The following is a 26,031-nucleotide window of genomic DNA, read 5'->3' as shown; positions in this document are numbered from 1 at the left end:
TTCCACGTGAATTTAGTTTGTTGCCCACTACAGGCTAATAGCTGTCATACCCAAATTATATTCATTCCTTCAGCAGAGGTCAGGTCATTCCTGGCATTTATTGTTTGGGGTTCCACCCTCACAGAATTATCTGTGTCAAAAACAGGCAGTGGCAAACGTTAAAAAACACAAGTGTCAGTAAATGGTACAGAAATTTTGAAAAATACTGAAACATCTACCTTAGTAAGAAAACTATCCTATCGTGCAATAGGAATAATCAATGCCATAATTTTAAAGTGATTTCAGCATGAGCACTTAACCAGCTACTTGAAAGTGTGTGAAGCAATAGGACTAGAGGGACTGGTTTCAAGTTGTACTGGGGGAAATTCAGGTTGGACATTAGGAAAAAAATCCTCTCTGAAAGAGTACTCAGGCACTGGAATGGGCTGCCCATGGAGGTGGTCAAGTCACCATCCCTGGAGGTGTTCAAGAAACATTTGGATGTTGTACAAAGGGACATGGTTTAATGGAAAATATTGGTGGTAGGTGGATGGTTGGACTTGATGATCCTGGAGGCTGTATGGTTAACTGTTGAGTCATGCCCCAAACTACTGATTGAGTACCTGGGGAAAGGACCTGGGAGCACAGGTGAAGGCGATTCAGCTGTGTAACTAGAAGCCTGACTCTGCCTCTCTTAGACGCCATTTAAGGTCTGACTGCCACCATGATAGGATCCCTGGTTGGAGATCTGTCATAGAATCATAGAATCATAGAATGACCTGGGTTGGAAGGGACCTCAAGGATCATGTAGTTCCAACCCCCCTGCCTAGCAGGGCCACCAAACATACACCTTTACTAGATCAGGTTGCCCAGGGCCCCATCCAACCTGGCCTTGAACACCTCCAAGGACGGGCATCCACAACTCCCTGGGCAGCCTGTTCCAGGGCCTAACCACTCTACTAGTAAAGAACTTCCCCCTAACATCCAACCTAAATCTTTCCTCCTTCAACTTGGATCCATTTCCCCTAGTCCTGCTATTGTCAGCCCTTCCAAAGAGTTTACTCCCCTCCTGGGCGTAGGTTCCCTTCAGGTATTGAAAGGCTGCAATGAGGTCACCCTGCAGCCTTCTCTTCTCCAGGCTGAACAAGCCTAACTCCTTCAGCATGTCCTCATAGGGGAGGTGCTCCAGGCCCCTGATCATCTTCGTGGCCCTACTCTGGACCCTTTCCAAAATCTCTATGTCCTTCTTTTACTGAGGGCTCCACACCTGGACACAGTACTCCAGATGGGGCCTCACAAGAGCCAAGTAGAGAGGGACAATCACCTCCCTATCCCTGCTGACCACTCCTCTCCTGATGGAGCCCAGGATCCCATTTGCCTTCCGAGCCTCCAGAGCGCACTGCTGGCTCATGTTGAGTCTCTCATCCATCAGGACCCCCAGGTCCTTCTCTGTTGAGCTGCTCTCAAGGACTACTCCTCCCAGCCTGTACAGGTGCCTGGTGTTATTCTGGCCCAAGTGCAAAACCTTGCACTTTGCCATGTTGAACCTCATTAGGTTCACCTGAGCCCAGCTTTCCAGCCTGTCAAGGTCCCTCTGGATGGCATCCCTTCCTTATTGAAGGAAGGACTAACTAAGTCACTAACTGTCCTTAGTGAAGTTTTTCCCCTGTGAGCCTAGATCTTGGATACTGGTTGGTAGTCCTTTTTCCTTCCCTTCTAGTACCTTTCTATTACATTTGTTCCTCTGCCATTACACCTCTTATATCAGCTTTACATCATATTGATCTTTCTGAATATTCCACATATCTTTTCCAACCTTGGTGATTCTGTGATTCTAAAATTCTATGAAAAGGGGAAAATGTTACTGTTTCAGTGTTTTTCACCCTTCCTCTGAAATAGGCTTTCAGTGAGGTATGATACTGATGCAATATTGTAGGTCTGTGCTGCTCTGCTATTGTACTTTGCACACACAGGTGAACTTCTATAGACACTGAAAAGAAAACCTCACGTTCCTGTATTGGTTGTTAATATACAGATGGTAGCAAATGTACAGAGGGAATAAGTAAAGGAAAACTCACCAGTGGTGGTGCCTTGGCTGAAGAAGCTGAGGCAGTACTCACTGGTGAGCAATCTCCAAGAGATGCTGCCTCAGTGGGAGTCAGCCCTTAAATGAGGTCTCAGAGGGGATGGAGTCGAGCTCCACCCTTTCCGGGAGCACAGCTACATCACTCTCACCTGTGCTCCCACAGCTGACCCCATACTTGCCTCAGCTGATTAATCAGAGGTTCAGGCTGTGATTACCAATCTCCCATACAGTTCCTAACAAGGGTTTCTTCTAAGTGTGACCACAATCTAGAGCATCATTTGCCACAAACATAAAACATCAGTATTTTATGTCAAATTTCAAGTACAGCGTACTCACTTATGTCTGCCTACATTAGCAAGTGGAACGTAAGGACAAATAAACAGAGAGATAAACAGATTTACTGAAGAACATGACTCCTCACTGAGCACATTTCAGGTGCTTTTACAAAACCCACTGAGTTAAAGACTTCATACTTTGTTGTTTTAAGGTAATTTTTTTCAGTCCTCAGTAGCTGGACAAACAAACAAATGTGTTTGCTTTTAGTAGTCATTACAGTGTAACATAAGTATGAAGTATTTATTTTTGAATTACAAAGTGAAGGAAGAAAGAAACATGCAAAAAATATTCAAATGTTCTAAATTGTCACTAGGATTTTTGTTATTAACCTTGAAATTGTGCCTACAAATAATTTTCTCCTCAGAAGAAACTCTGTTGCTAGTGATGCATGTGACAAGAAAAACATAGCTTTACTTTTGGATAAGATGTTAACTTTGCATTTCTGACACATTGCATATACTGTTCTCTTTTGTGCAGTTTGTTTTTTTTTTTTGTTTGTTTGTTTGTTTGTTTTTTCCCAATCTCTTAATTTATGCCTAAAGAAAGGATTTAGGGTCTCAGATCTTGGTGGCTTATTCAAGTCATGCCTTGTTGGTTTAAGGTAAGTTTTTGAACGTTCCAAAAAGAGAACATAAGGAATTGCTTAATGTAAGTTTTTGTTTGTTTTTAGGAGTTTTTATCAGAAAAAAATTGGAAGAGGCTGTTTGTGAATCACTAGCTGTTTATCTTTGAGAACTTGAGAGTTAAAACAGGAGAAATAGGAAAGAGAAGACAATGCTCATTCTTAAATATTCATATACATAAATATATTCAGAAATATTTTTTACTTATCTACTGGAAGCTAATTATGAACAAAATATTTAATTTTCAAAAACTAAAATGAAGTTTAATAAGGACAGAAATGTAAGAAGTGAATCTGAGATAATTTGAGTTAGATCTATAAGAAGTTGAATTAAGCAGAGTGCTTCCTTCCTCCTAGTTATATTTTTCCTTTTCTGCTTTTCATATTTTGTGGGGGCTCTTTTTTAGCAAATATATCTTGAAAATTAAGCATCTATATTTTTGTAAGATTTTTGTTTATTGTTTGATTTTAAGGAAATCATTTTGTCCACCTAATGTATCATTAGTCTAGGAAAGAACACAGAGCAGATGAATCAAAATTACACTTTGAGAAAAATATGAATATCTGTGTGCGCTTGCATTTGAAGTACCAGTGTCTGAAGGCTGTGGTAGCTATATGCCTGAAATGTAGTTAAAAAACAATAAAAATCAATTTCATTTAAATAAACTGTAGGGAGTATGCAGGGAGAACTGATAGGAAATAATTATTGCACTGGGATGAGTTTCTTCAGATTCACTGTATTGTCTCCAACAGTGGACAGTAAGTGTTACATGGAGAATACACAGCCATGCAAGTAGGGCTACTTGCCTTCCTGTAAAGGTAAAATAATAAGAAAGAATAAAATGTACAAAGATACTATTGTTTACTGCACAAACATTATCATCAGAAATGTGATGATGAAGCAGACCACCACAGTTCTTTTTTTATCATCTCTTAAACGGTAAGATTTGTGCTTAATTATAGCTATGAGGAAGGCTGATTTTGGAGGAAAAAGTTATAGATAAGAAAGTTATATTGGTTTTTTTTGTTTGTTTGTTTTTTGTTGTTTTTTGTTTTTAATTTAGAAGTATTTACTCTACAAAGATGTGACAAATTTGCTGCTAGAAATCAGGAAAAACATAATTTGCAGACTTTTACTTTGATTTCAGTATCAGATTAATTTAGCATTAATTTCACTTAAAATCCTTTATCATCTTAACAGAAAGTATTCAATATTTAAACAGATAGGAAAATAACTTTTTTTTTATAAGATAAAAAGCTTTCAGATAGAAAAACTTACAGTTTCTCTACTCCTTACCTTCTTACAAATCCACACTGCAATGGATCCTTTTATCTGAGTTCCCAGTTACTTTCAGTTAATTCAGTTAATTTATAAGATCGTGGTTTTTTGTTTTTTTGTTTTGTTTGTTTTGTTTGTTTGTTTGTTTGTTTTTTGTTTGTTTGTTTTGTTTTGTTTTTGGAGGAAATCTTAGAGCTCACCAAATCTGCATGCAGGTAGAAAGATCTAAAAATTAAAGCAATGGGAGCTGAATGTACTTACCCCAGAGTACTTACTTTTTCACAGGTGGTGAAATTAAATGTTGTTATCCTAAAGTAAAGATTGTTATCCTTGACCAAATAACATTCAAACATCAATGATTGGAACAGGAAGAAGAATATTTGGTGTTTAAAATTGTTACTTTTTCTTGCATTGAAGTTTATTTGGGGTTTATTTATTTATTTATAACTTTGATAAAATAGTAAGGCTCAGCATTTTTATTGAAGCAGAAGTGCTAATTTAAAAAATTAAGCAGAGAGATCAATCAAAAATGAGAATACTTTTATGACTGTACACTTAGTACATTTCTTTGCATTTATATAGAGTGCTCCTCTTCAAGTAGTTGTCCAATTGAAAGAGAATTCCAACTTATGTCTAAAATTCAGTACTGAGAGCATAGTAAAAATCTCTCAATTTTCAGGTCAATTTAAAACTTAATCAAAGACAAATGAATTTTACAGGATTTCTGGCAAGAAATGTTATTATTACAAATCTTAATGGCATTTTAAAGAGATTCAGACTCAATCAAACTGAAGTACTAGTGCATTAACTCATCTTCTAGACACCATTTTCTTTAGAAGCCAATTGATTAGAAAGAGAGGTCTTAATTGCTTTGAAAGGAAAATGTAGTTACCCATTTTTACTCCTGCAAATTTTTCATGGAAATGAAGCTACACCTCAAATGTAAAATAAAGAAAGGAGTGTTTATTCGCGCTTCGAAGTTTCTGTAATATTTGGAGAGTCCAGTGAGCACTGTTTTTGTAAGTGACATTAGGAGTAAAAAAACAAACAAACCAAACCAAACTAACCAACCAAATGACAACAACAAAAAAAACTGAAAGTATTTTTCCAGCCTAGGTTTATTACTTTTTCATTATAAGCGCACTAAAGGAGAACATCAAGAGATATCAGTACTATGATGCATTATATGGATGTGTTCAAAGGAGGGTTACAAAAATGGGTGAGGGTGGGCAAGACATATGAGAAACAGCTGAGGACCCTTGGTGTGCTCAGCCCAGAGAGAGGAGCTTCATTGCAGCTGCACCGTTGAACTCTGCTCTCTGTGACAGATACAAGGCCTGAGGGAAGGGCATGGACCTGTGTCAGGGGAGGGGCAGCTGGGAGTGAGGGACAGGTTCTGCACCAGAGTGCTGGGCATGGAACAGGGAGCCCAGGGCCATGGGCATGGCCCCCATCTGCCAGAGTTCAAGGAGAATTTGGAGAACACTCTCAGATATCAGGTTCATGATTTTTTTTTATTTATTTTTTTTTTTTGTTCCTCTTATGTAAAGCCAAGACCTGGAATCAGCAATCCTTGATGGAGTCTCCCTTCCAACACAGGAATTTCTGTGATATATCAATATCTATAAATATGTTTAAATAAACAGGTTCAGGGTTGTGAATCAGAATCATTATGACAATTATTTGGTCTGTTTTTCTTGATAACCACAAATTAAATTAAATTACATTTGTGTTTTAAATGCAGAAACAGCTGCAGGTTATTTCACTATCACCTTTCATAAAATGTTTATGTTCTAGAGTGAATTAGGATAAATGTCACTGTTAAATTGAACCATAAGTGGGTGTTTCCAATTAATTAATTGATACATTGATTTAGTAACATTCAGTATGTCACATTCTCAGACACTAGAACGTGCTGTGATAGCATAATTTTTAACAAATAATAAAATGTTAAATAGCAGTTTTTTGTAACAATTGGTTATTCAGTTAAGTACTTTTGAGAAACAAGAGTCAAAACCAAATCAACAACAGACAACACCTAGAGAAAAGCCTCTTCATATGTTCTTGTAATTTTTATGTTCAGGTGTGCGCAAATGGCGGTAGCTGTTTCTATGAAGAAGACAACCAAAAATCTCACTGTGTTTGTGCTCTTGGATGGACAGGACAAACATGCCTGGAGAACATTAATGACTGTGAGATAAACCAGTGCCAACATGGAGCCACATGTGAGGATGAAGTGAATAAATACAGGTACTAATGTGATATCAGAAGTTTATTAAGCATGCTTATTGAATAAGACAGTTTTGTCTGAACTATTACAGAAGTAAGCCTCGCAAATGTTTATATTGATAAACTTCTGTGATACAGTTTTTTTTTCTCCTCCTGATCTTGTAGCAAGCAGCTAACTCTTGTTACTGCAAAAATTCTTAAAATCCATAATTCTGGTAGCATATACAAGATTTTATTTCAATATAGTTGTTGGAAGTTTGACTCCAAGTGCTACTGTTTTGCCCCATCTCAGCTGCTATGATTGTTTTGTTATTATATAGTTCCACTTATATCAGAGATCATTTTTTTTTAATCCTTTCAACAGGTGCAGATGTGCCCTTGGTTACACTGGTACTTTCTGTGAAATTGATATAGACAACTGTGTTGGAAACCAGTGCTCTGAGTATGGTTTCTGCCAGGATCATTTGCATAACTACAGCTGTATCTGCATGCCTGGATATGGAGGAACCTTCTGTGAAGTTGAAATTAATGAATGTTCAAGTTCTCCTTGCAAAAATGGGGCTATCTGTGTAAATCTAATTGGCAACTTTTCTTGCCATTGTGCTGAAGGATTCAAAGGTAAGTTTCACTGGAAAGTCTTGTACTGCAAATGTGATTTTCTAACTCAATTTCAATAATGTTTATAAGACCTTTTATAAGAAATATTTATATATATGCATAAAAGTATATATATATATATATGCATAAAAGTATATATCTACATGTTTTTATGACTTGTAAGAGTTTTAACTGAATTAGCATGGAAATGCTAAGTTTAGAATTTCAAATATTTTCATAGTCATTTCTATACATTCATATATACAGACATAAGTGACTTAAACTTACCAATTTTTAACATTTAATTATGTGATTTCTTGATTGTTTAAATGCACATTTAATAATCGGTGATATTTTCTTTCCATATTTATTCATTAAAAAGTTTGTATCACAGGAAGTCCAGGAAAGCTAGAATTATATCAATATGAAATGTAGACAGAAGTGTTCTAAATAATGAAATTCAAAAACATTTAGCAATGGAAAGATTATTTATGAAGATCACAGCCCAGAATTAGATATAATTATAGCTCTTAACAGAAATATATCAAATATTACCATGAATTTTATTAGCTAGGCTAACCTGTTGAGTTTATACAAGGTATCTTTCTCAACTTTAAGTTGCTGAGATATAATTTAGATTTGGCAGCAAGTGTAGACAACACTGTCTCCAGTCCTGTTTTATTTTTTTTCTGTAATGATATGGGTGATGGGGCAGCAACTTTGTTGATGACACAAAATTGGAAGGAGTGGCTAACACAGCAGAGGCTTGTGTTGCCATTCAGAGGAATCTCAACTGGCTGCAGAAATGGGATAACATGAACCTTGTGAAGTTTAACAAGGTTAGCTGCAAGTCATTCACCTGAAGGGGACTAATTCAGGTACTAGCACATGCTGGGAGCTACCCAGCTAGAAAGCAGCTTTACAGGAAAGGACCTGAGATAGTGATGGACACAAAAATGACCATGAGCCAATCTTGTGGCAAAGGAGGCTAATGTTACACTGTGTGGCACTAGAAAGAATGCTGCCACTAGGTTGAAGAAATTAATTCTCCCCCTCTACTCAGCATCAGTGAGTGCTGAAATGCTGGGTACTTCACAGTCCAAGAAATGCATAGTCGTATTGGTTAACTCTCAGAGTGGTACTCTGAGTGAGGATTCTTGAGGATCTGATATACATGTTCTGCAAGGAAAAGTTCAGAAAGCTGGGATTCTTCAGCCTAGGGAAGAGAAGGCTGAGGAGGGAATCTCTTCACTATGTATGAGTATCTGAAAGGAGGACGCTGAGGACAAAAGCAGTTTTTTTTTTCCAGTGGTGCCTCATGACAGGACAAGACAGATTGCACAAACTGGAACACAAGATTTCCTTTGACCATCAGGAAACACTGCGGGTGACAGAGCACTGGAACAGATTCTCCAGTGCAGTTGTGTAGCCTCATTCCCTGAAAACCTCCAAAAACCATCTGGACACAGTTCTGGGCATTCTGCTCTAGGTGACTGCTTGAGCAGAAAGATTGGACTAGATGGCCTTGAAAGGAAGGTGTCATCTAATCTCAGTGATTCTGTGATTCTGTGAGCATGAGTTAATGTAGAGGACATCCCACTAGAAATTATTTTTGTCTTATTTTGTAACTCAATTAGGGATTGTGTGATAGCATTCCAAGAGAAAGAATTTTGAAGTAGAAGATCTTCTCACAGTATGATTCATACTGTAGAGCTCATTATCACATGTACTGAACATATTGAATTCTTTTTTCCTTTGAGTGTAAAACAAACGAAATATTAATTTAAACTTTAAATTTACAGAGGTGTTATCACAAATCAAATATTTCCATTTTTGTATCCATATCATCTCTTAGGTTTTGTGATCCTAGGATATTTTTCAGTTCTATCATAACAACACATTATGAATCAGTGAAGAGTATCTCAGTAAATGCTAGAAAGATCTACTTTAGTTTTGTTATGCCATGAAATTCAAGCTCTTTACATATCTATTTGCTTCAGTTTTCTTCAAGAGTACTAAATTCAGTTTCAGAGGAAATATCAAATACTGTAGCAAATAAATGAAAGTGTAAAGCCAAAGTTGTTCTTGCTCAGGAGTCTGTTAGAACTTGGGTACTATAAATAATATATGTTAGGATTCATAGATTTGCAAACAAACCATGAGTTCCTAACCACCAACTTTTTTATTTCCTTGGTAAAAAAATTAATCCCCATGAGAGTTTTTATTTCAGAGACAAAATTTGACATAGTTCGTAGCTGTCTTCTCTGTCTAGATGGTCAATTTAGTCTGATATCAGCATCTGTGAAATGTTTTACATTCTTATAGATAGGTTCCCTTTTGGTCTTGCAGAGGGATTTGTCAATATGAATAGCTTGGATGATCTCATTTGATAAAATATCTCATAAAAAATTAAGGCTTGAGTGTCTGCTTATTAAAATTATGTATTTTGTGGAATTATGTATCAGAATCTTCTCTCAAACTGTGAACTGTACTTATGACAGAGTCTTTAGTATGGACACATTGTGTAGATGTCTGGAGTATTACACTGCCTGTAAGAATTTCATAGAAGCTTGCAGTATGTCCTCCAGAATTGGAGAAGATTTTTGAAAATAAATAAATAAATAAATGAATAAATCTGTCCCGTCATTATTATCATATGACAACCCTCTATATTGATTCAGAGTGATTCAGTTCTTCTGACATAACATAGTTCTCTTCACTTGAGAAGTCACTGTCATTTTCTGTCTCTGTATCTTCATTTTATTCCATCTCTCAAAATCAATGCTTACCATTACATGGTTCCAGCTTTCACAGTTAATTTATTTCTAAGCAAATACTGCTGTGCTTCATTTCTGGCTTAAAAGAAGCTCTTGTTGGAAGTATTTGATAAAACACTACTTTTATTCAAATACATCCTTCATTAAAAGTTTGTTTGTACAGGAAGACAGCTGCTGAGAACTCTAAGTAGATAAGCAATATCACCTCATTGTTTTCTCTTGAGAGTTTTTAACTATATGACATTGATTGCTCCCTAATTAAGATTTGGATTTTTTTTTCCTGTATTTATACTGTGTCACACTGATCCTTTATTGCTTTGTCACTGATCCTTTATTGCTTTACATATGTGCAAGGAATGAATAACAGTATTAAGGCTCATCATGATTGTATTTAGTAGCTTTTCAAGTTTCATATTCATACGAAACTTTTATCATATATTCTGCTTTCCAGTTTTCTTTTTTCTTTTTGTTCTTTTTTTTTTTTTTTTTTTTTTTTTTTTTTTTTTTTTTTTTTTTTTTTTTTCTTGTCCAAAAGGGAAAAATAACATATGGGCTTTTAAAATATCATTGTGTAACTTTAAACTTCTGTACTTTGGTGTGGGCTGTTTTTTTTTTTTTTTTTTTTTTTTTTTTTTTTATGCTGAAAATACACATAACATTTAGAGTCTATCTGAGAAAGCTTTTAATTGTTTGCACTTTCAGGAAGTTATTCATAATTCTTAAATTCTTTGGATTTTGTTCAAAAAATGTCATCTTTCTGTGGCATACAGGAATGGCATGTCTTCTATTTTATTATTAAAGACAAATATTGAAGGGAAAACATGAAGTGCTATGAAAATTTATACTTATTACACAATATAATTTAACTACTAATATAAATAATGTACAGAAAGGCTGATGAACAGTCTGAATATAACAAAGATTGACTATGTTAATATGGAGTTACAGGAGAAGGCATCAACCTGTCATGTTTCCATTTCTGTTAGTATATATTCTGTTGTAGCTGTAAATCAAACTCACTGTAATATTATGATTATTCAAAAGCTTTTCTTAACATAAAAAATGGACACAGAGAATGTCTGGATGAAGATCTTTAGAAACCAAAAGGTTGCATTCCCTCAGTTCTCCCTTTTCAAGTTTAAACAGGTCTGTTCACTTCATACTACCCATAGAGAGATTTCCTAAATTTCTAATTCAATGCATCCTCAGTAGCCTTAAAATTCTATCTGTAGGAAAAGAAAAAATAACTCAGTTTCCAGAATTCAGAGGTGATGTATGTAAATGGAGTGATATAGATGCTTAAGTTCTCAGATTTGGATCAACTGTAAAAAATTCAGAAGAAATGTGGTTTTATTTTCACAGAATCACAGAATTGTAGGGGTTGGAAGGGACCTCTAGAGAGTCCAACCCCCCTGCCAAAGCAGGCCCCCTACACCACGTTGCACAGGTAGGCGTCCAGGCGGGTCTTGAATATCTCCAGAGAAGGAGAATCCGCCACCTCCCTGGGCAGCCTGTTCCAGTGCTCCGTCACCCTCACTGCAAAGAAGTTCTTGCGCACATTCGTGCGGAACTTCCTATGCTGAAATTCCAGCCCATTACCCCTAGTCCTGTCCCCACGCACTACTGAAAACAGACCAGCCTCACCACTATGGCTCCCACACTTCAGGTATTTATAAACCTGGATCAAGTCCTCTCTCAGCCTTCTTTTCTCAAGGCTAAACAGACCCAGTTCCCTAAGTCTCTCCTCGTAGGGGAGATGCTCCAGGCCCTTCACCATCTTTGTGGCCCTCCGCTGGACTCTTTCCAAGAGATCCCTGTCTTTTTTGTACTGGGGATTCCAGAATTGGACACAGTATTCCAGATGAGGCCTCACCAGGGCCTCCCTTGACCTACTGGCCACGCTCTTTTTAATGCACCCCAGTATGCCATTGGCCTTTTTGGCTGCAAGGACACACTGCTGGCTCATGGCCAACCTGTTGTCCACCAGGACGCCCAGGTCCCTCTCAGTAGAGCTCCTCTCCAGCAGGTCTTCCCCCAGCCTGTACTGGTGCATGCTATTATTTCTTCCTAGGTGCAAGACTCTACACTTGCTTTTGTTAAACCTCATCTGGTTTCTTACTGCCCAGCTCTCCAGCCTGTCCAGGTCTTGCTGAATGGCAGCACAGCCTTCAGGTGTGTCAGCCAATCCTCCCTACTTCGTGTCATCAGCAAACTTGCTGAGGGTGATCACTATCCCCTCATCAAGGTCGTTGATGAAGATGTTGAACAAGACCACAATTTTGTTTAATTGTGATTCTTTTCATGATTCAGCTTGTATTTTGAAATAATATTTCCCAAGTATGCAAATGAAATGTTGTGTTTTGATATTTTTGCATGAATTCAGTTTTTCAGAAAATATGTTGAAAGTAGTGTTTACAGTTTTATAAAATGGATATCATTAAAATACAGATATTTACATGTAGCACATATTATACTAAGAAAATATACTTTCTAGTTATTCCTAGTTTTACTCTAATGTCTGAATATTTAATTTGCGAACAATATGAAGTTAAATTTATTTGTAGATTGACACAAAATCACAGAATCACAGAATTATCAAGGTTAGAAAAGACCTAAAAGATCATCCAGTCCAACCATCACCAATACTTCCCACCTAAATCATATCCCTCAACACAACATCCAAATGTTTCTTGAACACCCCCATGGTCAGCAACTCCACCACCTCCCTGGGCAGTGCATTCCAATGCCTCACTACCCTTTCCAAGAAGTAATATTTCCTATTGTCCAGCCTGAATCTCCCCTGGCGCAGCTTGAAACCATTGCCACTAGTTCTATCACTGTCTACATTAGTTTTGCAGATTTTTATTTTTTTTTAATCTTAGAACTCTAGTTATATTTACCTGAAAATTTCAGAACATATTCATTTGCCAAAGTAGCATGATTTCTTTAAACAGAGCATGTTTGGTATTATTGCTAATGCGGTACCACATGTATCTGCCAGGTTTCTAAGTCGGCATCTGAACAAGGTCTTAAGTTATGTCTCTTTGCAAAGCTTTGGTGCTCCTGCAGAATGATCTGTTTCCTCTGAGTCACCAGTGTTCCTGCAGAAAACATAGCATCAGGCTATTTACAAGAGCAACAGACTTTTCTAAGCACCTATAATTCTTTGTTACATATTTTAGGAACACTACAATTTTATACACGGCAAAGAACACTGTGGAGTCTAAGGAAGTAGACAGGTTATTATGAGATTTAACATTCTGCCTGTACTTCAGAATTTGATGACCCAAACACTGTAAATTGTAAATAGTAATTCAGACCAGCAGCTATGATTTATTAAATAACCAATTGAATATTATGTTCTACTACTAATTATATTTAGAAATGTTTTATTAATGTTAAACTTAAAAGCATAAACCTAGAAAATATTTATATGAACATACTCTGATGATGAAAGTAATTTGTAGCTAATTAGTTCTTCCATTGGATATTCAAAGAAGTTTTTCATCATCACTTTCAAATGTGTAGCTAAATTAGCTGCATACTGAAAAAGATAATGGCTGCACAATATGTGTCCAGCTTTTCTAGCTATTTTCCTGCCTAGCAGGTTCATAAAACATATTATCACATTAGACATGTAGATTCTTTTCTTCTCTGTGAATCATTTTTATAAATACTGTTCGGATATTACCTTCCTATTTGGAAGGCTTGAATTCTTGAATTTCCCAAGAAGCTGTCAGCAAGAAGTTTGAAGACAGGTCTTCTGCCAGGTGCAAGGGTCAGTTTAGTGCCACTGTAAGGGCACAAGAACTAGTTACTGTCAATAGATCACCAAATGTATGTAGGTTGCTCTGAAACTAATGTTTCTTATTTATTTCCATAGAAAATTCCACAGATACAATGAGCAAAATAGCACTATTTGATAGAACCAATTATCAGTGACAAAATACTATTTTTCTGTAGAGTCATCAGCATTATCTATACATTTTGCCAGTGATTAATAAGAGCTTGCATGCTGCACTTGTAAAAAACCGCACCAGTGGAGGTGACCCACTGTTTCAGAAGGGAAATATTATCTTCTTCACTGGTCTGACTGGAAATTTGGGCCTTCAACATAGTCAGCATTGCAATTTATCAGAGTTGCTGCTTTCTTCAGGTTCCAGGAAATCCAGAAAGATCACACCTTTCCTATCCCAAAGGCAGAGCAATATGTCACCACTCCATCTACTATCATTTTTACTCTGGCTCGTATTGGTGATGTCACATCTTGCCACCAGTAATGGTGAGATGCAGGAAATTCTCACCTTCAGCCCTATATTAGATCAACAGGGCTTGACAAACTTCAGCGTGGTGTTCACTTTTTCATGTGTGAGCTTATGTGAGAAACATCTCAGCCCAAACTTCGCAATATTCCAATGTTGCCAGCATCATTTCCAATGTACTGAAGCAGATATTCAGCTCAGTACAAAATTCCCTGGCCATAATCTGCTGATTCATGCAGATGGGTCGGTTGAGACACTCTTCATTTTGTGGTGTGACAGCTGTGCATGATTGTCTGGAACATTATTTGTCTTTCATGTTTCTTTCATTGCTGAAATGCTGCACCCAGCAGCTCACTGTGCTCTCATCCACTGTTGGGTTTCAACCAGTGTTCAGCAAGCATCAATGAATGTCAGTGAGTGCAGCTTCATCTGCATGAATGAATTCAATTACACACCTTTGCTTCATTTGCATTTCTACATCAGGTGTCATTTTATCCGACTGTCTCTTTACTGCCAGCTGTAACCCAGCAACAGGATGTAACAGAATATTGGTGGGAAGGTTCAAACACTGCTGCCATATCACCGACATCTGTCTCTGACATCATGGGCCAACATAATAAAATAGGAGGAATTACTTTTGGAGCTGTCCTTGTACAAAAAGCACCTTTACATTCACTACATGTGTTTTTGATTGGAAGAATCTGTACTAAAACAGGATGGTTCTTCTTAAGTTTAACATGATTCAAGATGAGAAAAAACAAAAGCAACAACAACAAAAAAACCCTGTTTCTCTAGCCTTTCCTGAGGTGTACAGAATTTTCAAAACTGCACTTTTAACATTTAGATGGTAAATCACATCTGTTAACAGTGTACTTTTCAGTGTCTAGATTGCAAAATTAGGAGGAAAACAAAACTGATGTGGGGGGGATGGTAATAGAGATCTATAGAAGCTAATGACTTAGCTGTGAATGTAAGAAGTACTGCTAGTTTGAATCAAACAAACAAAAACAAAAGTACAGAAAGCAGTGAACTGTTTAATGTGTTAATATCATGTTCAACAGGAATATTTCAAAATTTTCTGAAGTATTCTGCAAGTATGAATAGCTAGCAGAAAGTTGTACATCAATAAGTGATTTTTCAAATGTTTTTGTCACTTATACAAAAAGTATTCTCCATGCTTGATAACTCAGATGAGGCTGAGTGGCTTGTAATTGTTTCTTTGTCAGCCAAAGTAATTTATCTGTAATTACAGCTTCCAGTCATAAAAATCAACACCACTGTTATCAGAGCAGGGATGTTTTTTTATTTATTTTTAATTTATTTTCTTTTCCAAACTCCCTTTTCAGTGAGGAATGGAATTCACACACATTGAGTATGGCCACAAATAAAGTAAAATACCAGATTGTTTTGCACCACAGTGCTGAACATGTATAACATGCATAACATTGTACCTTTATTCTGTAGCACTGGTCTAGACATTTATGGGATTAATTATCTTAATTTGAACTAATATTTTAATATATGGAATGTTTTTTTCATTCATTACAGATTAATGCATTAAGAAAAAATGTATTAATAAAATCTTAAAAGAATGGAGGTAAATGATGTGATATTAGAAATGAAATTAAGTTTCTGATACTTGTAGGAATTCTTAAACTATAGATTGACAGATTTTTTTTTCCAAATAAAGTCACAAAAAAATAAATTCTCTGTTTCTACATCCTATCCCACATTGACCAAGTCACTCCTTCCTGTTAGATTTCAGTGGGAGAAGGACTTTGACTCCTTTCCAACTTTTCTACACACAATTAGATTTTATCACTGTTCCTCAGCGCAGTTAAACTCCACGGTTCATCTGAAGCTTCAAATTTCTCTAGCCTTCATTATTTCATCATCCTCTCAGAACTCCCCAGCCATTGTATTTCAGTCAAAACATGGCCACAGAATTAACCTTTTGGTTTGTTCATCAGTTTGTCATTTTGCTTTTAAACTCCTCAAAGGATTAACTTGACAAGTGCACACTATTTTTTGTTATTTTTGGAAATACTGCACAGTTCACAGCTGCTCTCTCTGTCTTTATTCCTTTCTCTTATTTCCTACTATCCCATCAGGACTGCCAGCCTAATGGTACCAATTTATGATACTGTTATAAAACTGTTATGTCTGTCTCTGCTTAGTGTTCATTTAATCCCCTAAGGACTATTTTCTTGAGCCTGAATACAGGATATTCTATATGGCATCAGATGTCAACATTTAGGGAACTGAATTTCAGTGCAAATGCTCAGCTGAAAGGTATGGAGCTCATTATCGAAAGCTGAGATGCAGTTGATTGGTACCCCAAATCAAATTCTCCATCTCTCCTGCTCCTTCCTTCCACCTGTATAAAATACAGTACAATGCAATACATATAAAAAGAGTTGGTTAAGAATCGTCAGCATTTGTGAGTGGGTTGGTACATACATCTTCAAATTATGGTACTCTACAGTTCACAAATCTTCACTTCAGTGCTGAAGAATCAAGAGGGATTTCACTTAGACTTACTTTAAAAGATAAATAATTAAATGTTTATCCATTAGAAGTATGCCACAACTTCAAAGAAGTGAATAAATCTGTTTCAGGTGTTCTTTTCTTGAACATTTACCAATGGCTTGTGGCTGGATTATTTACTACTACAGGAAACTGTTCTAATCTCCACTTGTCTATGGAAAAGGAGTCAATGTGTCTCCAGTGCATCTATTAAAAGAGAACTACCTTATTCTGTGACACAGCAATGGGAGCAGGTCTGAACTAGAAAAAAAAAAAATAAAAAAATTGGAATTAGATCTAAAAGATTGAACATAGTACTGTTTCTTTTGCAGCACCTCAGTTAAACTCCACAAATATAAAAAGAACGTAAAAAATGTCTTATTTTGACAAGTTCCAAATGTCTGTATTCCTGATGTCACAGCATTCTGAGCAACATTCAGCAGCTGCTGCTATCAAGCAGATAGCTCCTCAGTTTACTGTTACTTACTCTCCTTGATCTCTATATATGTGTCCCTTTTTTTCTTGAGATTTCTCAAAATGTTAAGGCCAAAGCAGAGCATTGTTAGATGCAGGAAAAAAACTGAGACAAGTCACTCTGACAATGGAAAAAAACTGAGACAAGTCACTCTGACAGTCAGTTTAAGTGGGGAAGGGAATCTCGATGCTACTATGGGTTTCTCCAGTGAAAGTCCTTTATTTCTAGTTGATATGGTAGGTAGTTGCAGTGGCAAAATGCAGGTTTTGAGAGCTGATTCTCTTTGATATGTGTGTCCTGAGGATAAGAGATCAAGGCCTGAGCATATATTGTTACTTGTTTTGTTGTGTTGTTTTTTTTTTTTCTTCCCACATTCCAGTAGCTGGAAATACCTCTTCTTCTTACATACCAAGGCAACACCTGCTGTGAATTACAAATCTAAATTTAATTATGCTGCTTGTCTCAGCTCTTAATTATTTCATTAACTAACTTCTGCATTTTGTTTCATTAAATATTCTTCTGTGACTTCTGTGACCTCTTTGTATTATATGGAGAAAAGAGTACGTAGTATCATAGTACTGATGATTTTCTGCTGTTTGAAGTCTACCGTTAACTGTTAACTGATTTATATTTACATTGGTCCTCTATTCATATGTGGTGACATGTTTTTACCATTCTTTTTCCAAAGAGACTATCAGTGAAATGAAAGAAAACAATTCACGTAACTGAACAAAAATTGCCTGAATACAGTAGTTTTGTATAATGGGAAAAGCCTCCAGGATTATGCATATCCTTACTATTTTCAAAATTCTCGTGTCTTCAGTGGGCTCTCTTGAAACTATTGAAGTGGAAAAATTAATGACATAAAAGATTCCTATCAGTGTCTGTGTGAACTCAAGAACATTTTGGCCAGAGAGGTCAGCATTCAGACTATGACAGTCAGGTAGTCCCTTTCCATTATAAATATGTCCCTATAATTTGAACAGACCATCATGTTTATTTGTTTATTCATTCATTTATTTTAATATAAAATTTTAGGAGAAACATGTTCTGCTCACATGAACGAGTGTCTAGACAAACCCTGTTGGAATGGAGGAACCTGTGAAGAGGACATAAATGGCTTTAAATGCAATTGCCCACTTGGTAGGTGTTCACATATATTTCTAATACAGTTGTTAATTTGACATTGTGTGTAAGTTCCACACTCATAACTTGCATGCTATGAAATCTCATATGGTTAAAGGACCTTACTTGCATTTTGAAAGGTACAGATCAAGTTAAACTAATGAAAATTAAAATCATGTCAGTAAGCGTCCATGATTTGACTATGACCAACTTAAATATTTAAATACAATACAACTGGAGATTTGTAATAATTTAGTGTCTATTTATATATTTGACCTTATAGCAACATATTTATTGATCAAATTATCCCTTTTAGACAGTAAAATGTTTTGAAGTTTACAAATATCCAAAATCCTAGTCTTTGGAATCCAATTATGTTTGCTGCACTACTCACACCTAAAAAACATTGTGCACTGATATAAGGTATGCATGAGATCAGTCAGGTTGCCAAAGTATATGAATTTTGTGCCCTTAATTATCTACAATATTGCATGAGACTGGAGGATATGGTGCTGGATACAAAAGACATGCCAGATAAATTGGGCAGCAACTGGATTGACCATACGGAGTAGATAAATAAATAAGATAAAATATGTAAACAAAATGCAGCAAAATAAAAGGAGAAAGGAGTATGATGCTGAATATTTTGTTAATGCTATATGAGGCACTACTTTTATTTTTGTTGCTTCATATACGTATGTATTCAACTATTACTGAATTAGGGCTGTAGCTAAAACTTATCATAAAAAATGTTTTCTGTGTTCTTTTGAGATGAGAGTCTTCATATTCAGTATACTGCTCTGCTATCCTCTGCTTAGTTCCCATTTACTAACATTCTTACATGGGGTGGAACTTTAGGCAGAAGTATCCATCTTGTACTTCATTGCACAGACATGAAAGGAAAATGCTTCTCATGCAGTAGAATGTGTCACTCATAGGAGAGCAAATGATCACATTATCTCAGTAAGTCATTTGCACCTCCTTCTTTAGAGATATGAGACACTGTAAAGAGGGCTCACCCAATGAAGCTTTTTATTATTTTTGGTGTATGTATATGTGGTTTGGATAATACACTGATTTGTTAGGAACAATGACATTTATGTAGTAGACATAAACAGAAGAACAAAACTACAGTTTCCTTCTACTGACTCCAAAAATACTATAAGTAGCAGTGATTCTTTGTCATTATGAAAGAATTGAGTAACTGTCAGTGAACCAGAGGTGATAAGTTATTTTTTAAGACAGTTAAGATTTTCTGTACTGGAATTTGCAATGACATTAATAATATTATAGGAAGCTGAGTTAGAGATGGCAAAAATTGTGTAGTGATTTGCATACTTAAAAATGAACTGAAAAGATAAGTTTTAAGCTAAATATTAAGTGAATTCATTTTTTGCTTGTGGGTAAATTAGTTAATATCCACAATTCATGTTTTGGTGATGAAGCTTTAGATAAGCAAATGTATCTCTCAATAATATTGCAATGATTAAATAAAAAATAAAAATTACTCTATTACTGGATATTTTTACTGTTATCTTGGTCCCAGTAAGAGGATCACTTTGTAAGATAGGGCGCCTTACTCTAAGGTAAGTGAGAAGTAACAGTTTATTCCTTTATACTTTCATGGAAAAAGTGCCTTATTTGTTTTCTGAGACAGCAGATCTACACACATTAATAGCAGACTTTATCAAGAAGTTAAACAAATAATTTTAAAAAGTCTTCAGATTAATAATGTATGTATTCAATATAAAGATACAAGTGAGCACAGAGAGTTTGGATATGTCCTAATTATCACATTCTGGTAAATGAGCATGTTTGCATTCACAACTGCCTTTCTGACCAGACCACCATTAACCTCTTTTACTGCCTGTTTATGTTTGGAATACTTTGGTATCCATTAGACAGCTTTTATCTTTTCACTTTTCTGCTTTGTACCCTGTTGTCTGAAACAGTCTCGTACTGTATCTTACTTTTAGGTTCCTGATGTCTTTCCAAAAGAGACCTTTCAACATTATCAAATATGCTACAAATAATGAACAGAAAAAGCTTTACACTGTACATGGTGGAGGTTCAATTTCTGTTTGTACTGAAATTATTGTTTTACCCAAAATCATAGATCCATTTTCCTGGATAAAGCTTAGAATAACTGTGTTGGACAATAAATATGTCAGTAATGTGTCATGTAAAAAAAGCACTATCATTATTTTGACTAAAAGCTTCAGAGGTGGTCATCATTAGGAGTTATATACTTGTAATGAACTTAATATAACATAATGAGCTTAAAAATATATTTTTCCTTCAAATGATGCCGTAACAATAATGCCATTTATTTGGGGTTGTTAGAGCGCAAGTAATTTTGATGTACAGTTTAGAAGTAAAATAAAGAATTTCCTTTTAGTTTAGGCTTAATAGTGGAGGAATGCTGCATAAACAGCATTTCCTGAATCACAGAGATTGGAAGGGGCATCTGGAGACCATTTGGTCCAAGCCTTGCTCCAGTGGGACACTCAGAGCAGGGTGCCCTGAGCCGTGATAAGGCAGTTTCTGAAGATCTCCAAGGAGGAGAGTACACAGCCTCTGGGCAGCCTGTGCCAGTGCTCTGCCACCTAACATACATAACTGCTTCCTGGTGTTTAGACAGAGCTTCTTGTGTTCCATTTGTCTCTAGCTATCGCTGAAAACAGCCTGGCTTCGTGTTCTTTGCATCTATCCTTCAGGTATTTGTACACAATGATAATATCCTCCCTGAGCTGCCTCTTCACCAGACTGAACAAGCTCAAATCTCTCAAGCTCTACTCACAGAAGTGGTGCTCCAGATCCTTGATCTCCTTAATTGCCTTGTGTTGTGCTCTTTCCAGTATGACCATGTCTCTCTTGTACTGGGCTAGGGGCAGAACTGAGCACAGCACTCCAGGGATGATCTCACCAATGTTGCATACAGGTGGAGTATCACCTCTCTTGGCCAGCTGGCAATATTTTGCCTAATGCAGAAAAAATACCATTAGGCTTCTTAATAGAGAGGGAAAATTGCTGACCCGTGGTTGTCATGGTTTTGTAATTTTTGCTATTGGTATTCTACATCATAACATCATGTGGAGCACATAGAAGAACTACACATCCCAGAGCACCTCATGGTCAGAGAGTGAAATATGTCATGGAGGTGATGCTCGCTCTTCTTCTCACTGCCTGGCAGAGGGTGTGGGTGTGCTTCCAAGCTGTGCACCTTCAATTTCAAAGTAGGCTTCTCAGTCTTCGGAAAACTCTCTCTCTCTCTCTTATTTTATTGCATTTATTAGCCTCAATTTCAATTAGATTATATTATAGTATGTTATCTTGCATTCCAATATCATAGTTAGTAAAATAATTTTCCTCCTTAGATCATTGCCACTGCTCTGTTTGTCTCCTTGAGCCCAGGTCCTATCTCCCTACCCCTTACCCTTTTTTCCCTTCCCATTTTTGTGGTCAGGGGGCCCATGGGCCTATGCCCTCCCCCACCCCCCCGTCTTGGACATAGATTGATCTAGATAACTCCATGACAGTGGTCAACTTGGAATCTACCAGGACCTCCCAGGTGCTATTCTGCAGAACTGCTTATCAGGTAGGCAATTCCCAGCATATCCTAGTGCCTGGGGTTGTTCCTCCACAAGTGCAGGACTTCTTGATAAATTTCATGAGATTTTGGTCAGCTCAGTTCTCCAACCTGTCAAGGTCTTTCTGGATGGCTACATGGCTCTGTGGTGAATCAGCCAGAAACCTAAATATTTTGAAAAAAAAAAAAATAAATAAAGAAAGAAAAATACTTATTTTTGTCTTATACATCTTTTTAAAGCAAAGTTGACATAATGGTAGGATTTTTTATTATTAATATATGTATAAATATATATATACACCTTCTAATGTGGTTACACATGATGTATAGTGGTGTATCTGGAAATGCATAACTGCTCTGATGAGAATAAATGTGAAGGTGAACATGATGGATGAAAGGTTTGAAGGGCTAGATTCCTTACTGTACTGTGTGATCTAGATGTTTGGCTGAATTTCAAGATAAAGCAAGATAATTAGTATGACTAAAAAGCAATTTCATTAACCCAGCAATAGAGCCATGCTAATAGTTAAGTTGCTTCTGATACTGAAACAAGCTCTTTCAGATATTGTGTCTTTGTAAAGGACTATATTTAAGAAGAATGGAGTTACAGAACACTTTACAGTGGGCTGGAGTTAACATAATTCCACTCTCAGAATGGTGTTGTAGACTGATCAAACTAATTTGATTGTAACTTTTTATTTTAATTAGATAAGAGTTTGTAGCAGGAAATGTGCAAGGAATATGAAAGGAGAGCTCTGCTTTACCGTGTGTTCCAGTCTGTCATATTAATGTCTAGAGAAGGTTTTCAGGATAACCTGTACTTTTGGAAATTTTCATACATGGCAGTGTGAAGAACTTTCTCCACCTAAAATTCAAAATTCGGTACCTTCTTTAACAGCAAAAGTACCATGATAAATAATAATGTTTCCAGTGAAACTAAGGTAAACTGACATTTCACACTTCAGTAATTAGAGAATCATAGGATTATAGAATGTCCTGGGTTGAGAAGAACCGTAATGATAATCCAGTTTCAGACCCTCTGCTATGTGCAGGGTCACCAACCACCAGACCAGGCTGCCCGGTTATGCCTTCTGCCTCCAGCTACCCAGATCCCAAATACTTCTGGTTCTAACACAGTTATGTAAAATATCTGAAATGCCTAGTGTTAGTTGTTTTAATTTTCAAACTTACGTAGTTTCTCTGTCCTTGAAAAGGAAGACTGCTCTTCCTTGATCAGAAATCTGAAGAACTATAGATATTTATCAATTGCAAAGTATACACATATAATTCATTTGTGCTAATTTTATAGAAATACACCTTATCCTTTATTAGTCTCTATCAGGTGTTTCATTGTCTTAATATGATGTCAATTTAACTCTAAAGCTATTACTTTCATATGACAGATATCCTTTCAGCAGCTTTAAAAATAATTTATTGAAATTCTCTTTGGCATAGCTAAGATATTTCTTAAAAATTACTTGTTACTGCTAGTATGGCTTTTGGTATATTCTGATGAGTCTTGGACCTTATACAGGAGATGTTACAGGATCTTTTTACAGTTGAACAAATGACAAACATTTTAGATAATAGTATTTCTATTTAGTTGATTAACAATATTGATTAATTGTGGTGTATGATCAACTATTGTGAATTTATTTAGAGGTTTTGTTTTTTAATATAATATAAAAACTACATCCTCTGATAAAGACACCCTTTTCTGGAGGATAGAATATACCAATTGAATTTCAACTCTCTGTATTAATTCCTTTCTAAAAGAGTAGCTTCTGGAAAAACAGGTAAGCCTAATGATCTCTACCTCTTAGTCAGTACATGGACTATTCTATGCACTGCACTGTATGACAGGCATATGCATTTCCTGTGAAAAGGCAAGTTTTCAGTTCTTGAATCTGGAATACAAAAACAAGACATATACTTGAAAAGGCTGGAAGTTCAGTGACATGAAACTGAGGCGCATCATATTCATTACTCATATTTTATGTATCTAGGCCAGAGAGACTAACACTGGACTGTGCAAAGCATATTGGGTGTAAACTGACAGATGTTGGCAGTAGAGGGTCTTCATGGGAGAGACCTGGGCTTCCCTGTGCTGGCTTCAAAGACCCAACTGCAAGGCACAGCTGAGCTCAGTGGCCTGTTTTCTGTTAGGAAGAAATTTCTGCATGTTTCATTGATGATGAGAAAACATCCAGCCAAAACTGCTAGTAGTAAGGAAGACATGATACACAATACAGCTATGTCTCTGTGTGATCTGTTTCGCCAGTAAAAGAAAAATTGATCAGTATTCCAAATTTAGTGTACTAAAAACACCACGTAAGCCTGTCCTTATCAAAGAAAGGAATGACAGTGATTTCAGTGATGCAATTCAGATATGCAGTTTAGCATGTGGCACTGAATCTAATATTATGCTGGCTCAGCACAGAGAGATTTCTGTTCTTCACCAGATCTGTCAAGGAACCCAAAGAGCATATCACTGAACTAAATCAGGATAGTATTTGAAACCATGATGTGCTCCAAGATTTGTTGTGATTACTGTGTCCGCAAAATATTTTAGTTATCAATGAATCAGGATTTTTAAGAAGAAGATATTCTCAGTGGAGAGCACTAGATTTGTTCTAGTTCTGAATAATAACATACACATTTGCAGAAGTTAGTCATTTACTGCTTGTGTGTTTTACTGCTTTGTTAATTCATTCTGCATTGTACTTCATTAGTGTGTCCCAGACTTCTGTTCATTTTTAAATTATCCATCTTTCTTCTTTTTTTATTGTCATTTTGACAATTCTATTGCTCACTGAATCACTGTTACTTTCTTTGTCTTTGTGCTTGTTCTTTTCTGAAGATGTGTAAAAGTTGGCCTTTCTATTCTTCTCTCAATGGCATTTAGTACTTCATTGGTTTTATATAATTAATATTTAGAAACCTCAGGAAGGTATGCTCATACAGACTAATTAAATTTCCATTTATTGCAGGCAGGCCAGTTAGCAAGCTTTTTTTTTTTTTTTTTTTTTTTTTTTTTAATTTTGTCATCTTAGTATCAGCATTCATCTTCTGATTAACTTGGTAGTTACTTGTTTACTTTACAACTCCTTTCCTTTTACTTCCATGGATGAATCATCTTAATTGACTTTTTACTTCACATGTTACATTTATGGTAGAATAAAGTAATTTCAGCAATTCAAAATTCTGAAGACTGTTTATTCATGTTTTCTTTTTAATTCATTTCACGCCAGGCAAAAGATTGTCTAGAATGCCTTTTATGGAGAGAGTGACTAACCAACCTTTCTCTTATAAAATCTTTCAGCTGGCTGAGTGCAGGAACAAAATGGGAGTTTTCATTTTTAAATATTTCAGGATACATGAGGATGCAATTTGTTATTGACTACAATCTGAAAAGTTCTTAACATAGCATTTTGTTTTGAAAAATTTAAAATCATTAATTACTTGAGGAAGATCAATTTATTAAAGGAACATAAATATTAAGCAGCAGTTAAATAAAACTGTAGTAACATAAAGATGAAAACCAGCTGTTTCCATGACAACCTCCTTTCCTGGATTTTCAAAAATATTTCTGCATTATTTCTGTGCTACTTATCACTTTTACTGTACTAACATAAAGTGGCTAGGTATTTCTATTTTATCTTTATAAAAATATAATAATATATTAAATACATGATAGAAGATATTCATTTATTTGTATTATAATAGTGCAAGTGAGACCTGGTTTACATTAGGGACTTCCATGCTATGTACTTCATGTATGTTTGTATTTTTGCTGTAGGCATTAACCTGATACAGAAAGTTCAATAGTTTTTGTTTTGTTATGTTTTGCTTTATTTTGGTTGGTTTTAAGTGTAGTTGTCATTGTTGTGAAGAAACTAATCTGAAAATGGTTGAATATATTAAGTATTGCCTTTCTGATTTTTTAGTTACTAGAGCAAGAGGAACAGAGGTAGGATGAACATTTTATCAGAGGTACCAATCTCTTGTACCAAAGCTTAGGCTGAGAGCGCTTAGAGTTAGAAAACTATGTTGTAGACAGTGAAGTTTGGAAGTAGATGAAATGAGATGAATCCCAGCTGAGAAGTCTGGGATGAGATGAATCCCAGCTGAATTGATTAATTTTTATTT

General features: G+C 36.0%; 1 protein-coding gene across 1 annotated transcript in view; it reads left to right on the top strand.

Annotated features, from left to right (window-relative positions):
- Nucleotides 1-26,031, top strand: part of EYS (eyes shut homolog) — a 710,358-nt gene that overhangs the window by 81,794 nt on the left and 602,533 nt on the right. Inside the window, exons 9-11 of the mRNA XM_072333503.1 lie at nucleotides 6,386-6,552; nucleotides 6,896-7,149; nucleotides 18,207-18,311. Of these exons, the coding sequence (XP_072189604.1) occupies nucleotides 6,386-6,552; nucleotides 6,896-7,149; nucleotides 18,207-18,311 (526 nt within the window). The remainder of the gene's footprint in view (nucleotides 1-6,385; nucleotides 6,553-6,895; nucleotides 7,150-18,206; nucleotides 18,312-26,031) is intronic.

The sequence above is a fragment of the Excalfactoria chinensis genome, chromosome 3 (genome assembly GCF_039878825.1).
Source record: "Excalfactoria chinensis isolate bCotChi1 chromosome 3, bCotChi1.hap2, whole genome shotgun sequence".
Lineage (NCBI taxonomy): Eukaryota > Metazoa > Chordata > Aves > Galliformes > Phasianidae > Excalfactoria > Excalfactoria chinensis.
The sequence above is the reverse complement of the archived record's forward strand: the minus strand, read 5'-3'. Positions and strand labels throughout refer to the sequence as shown.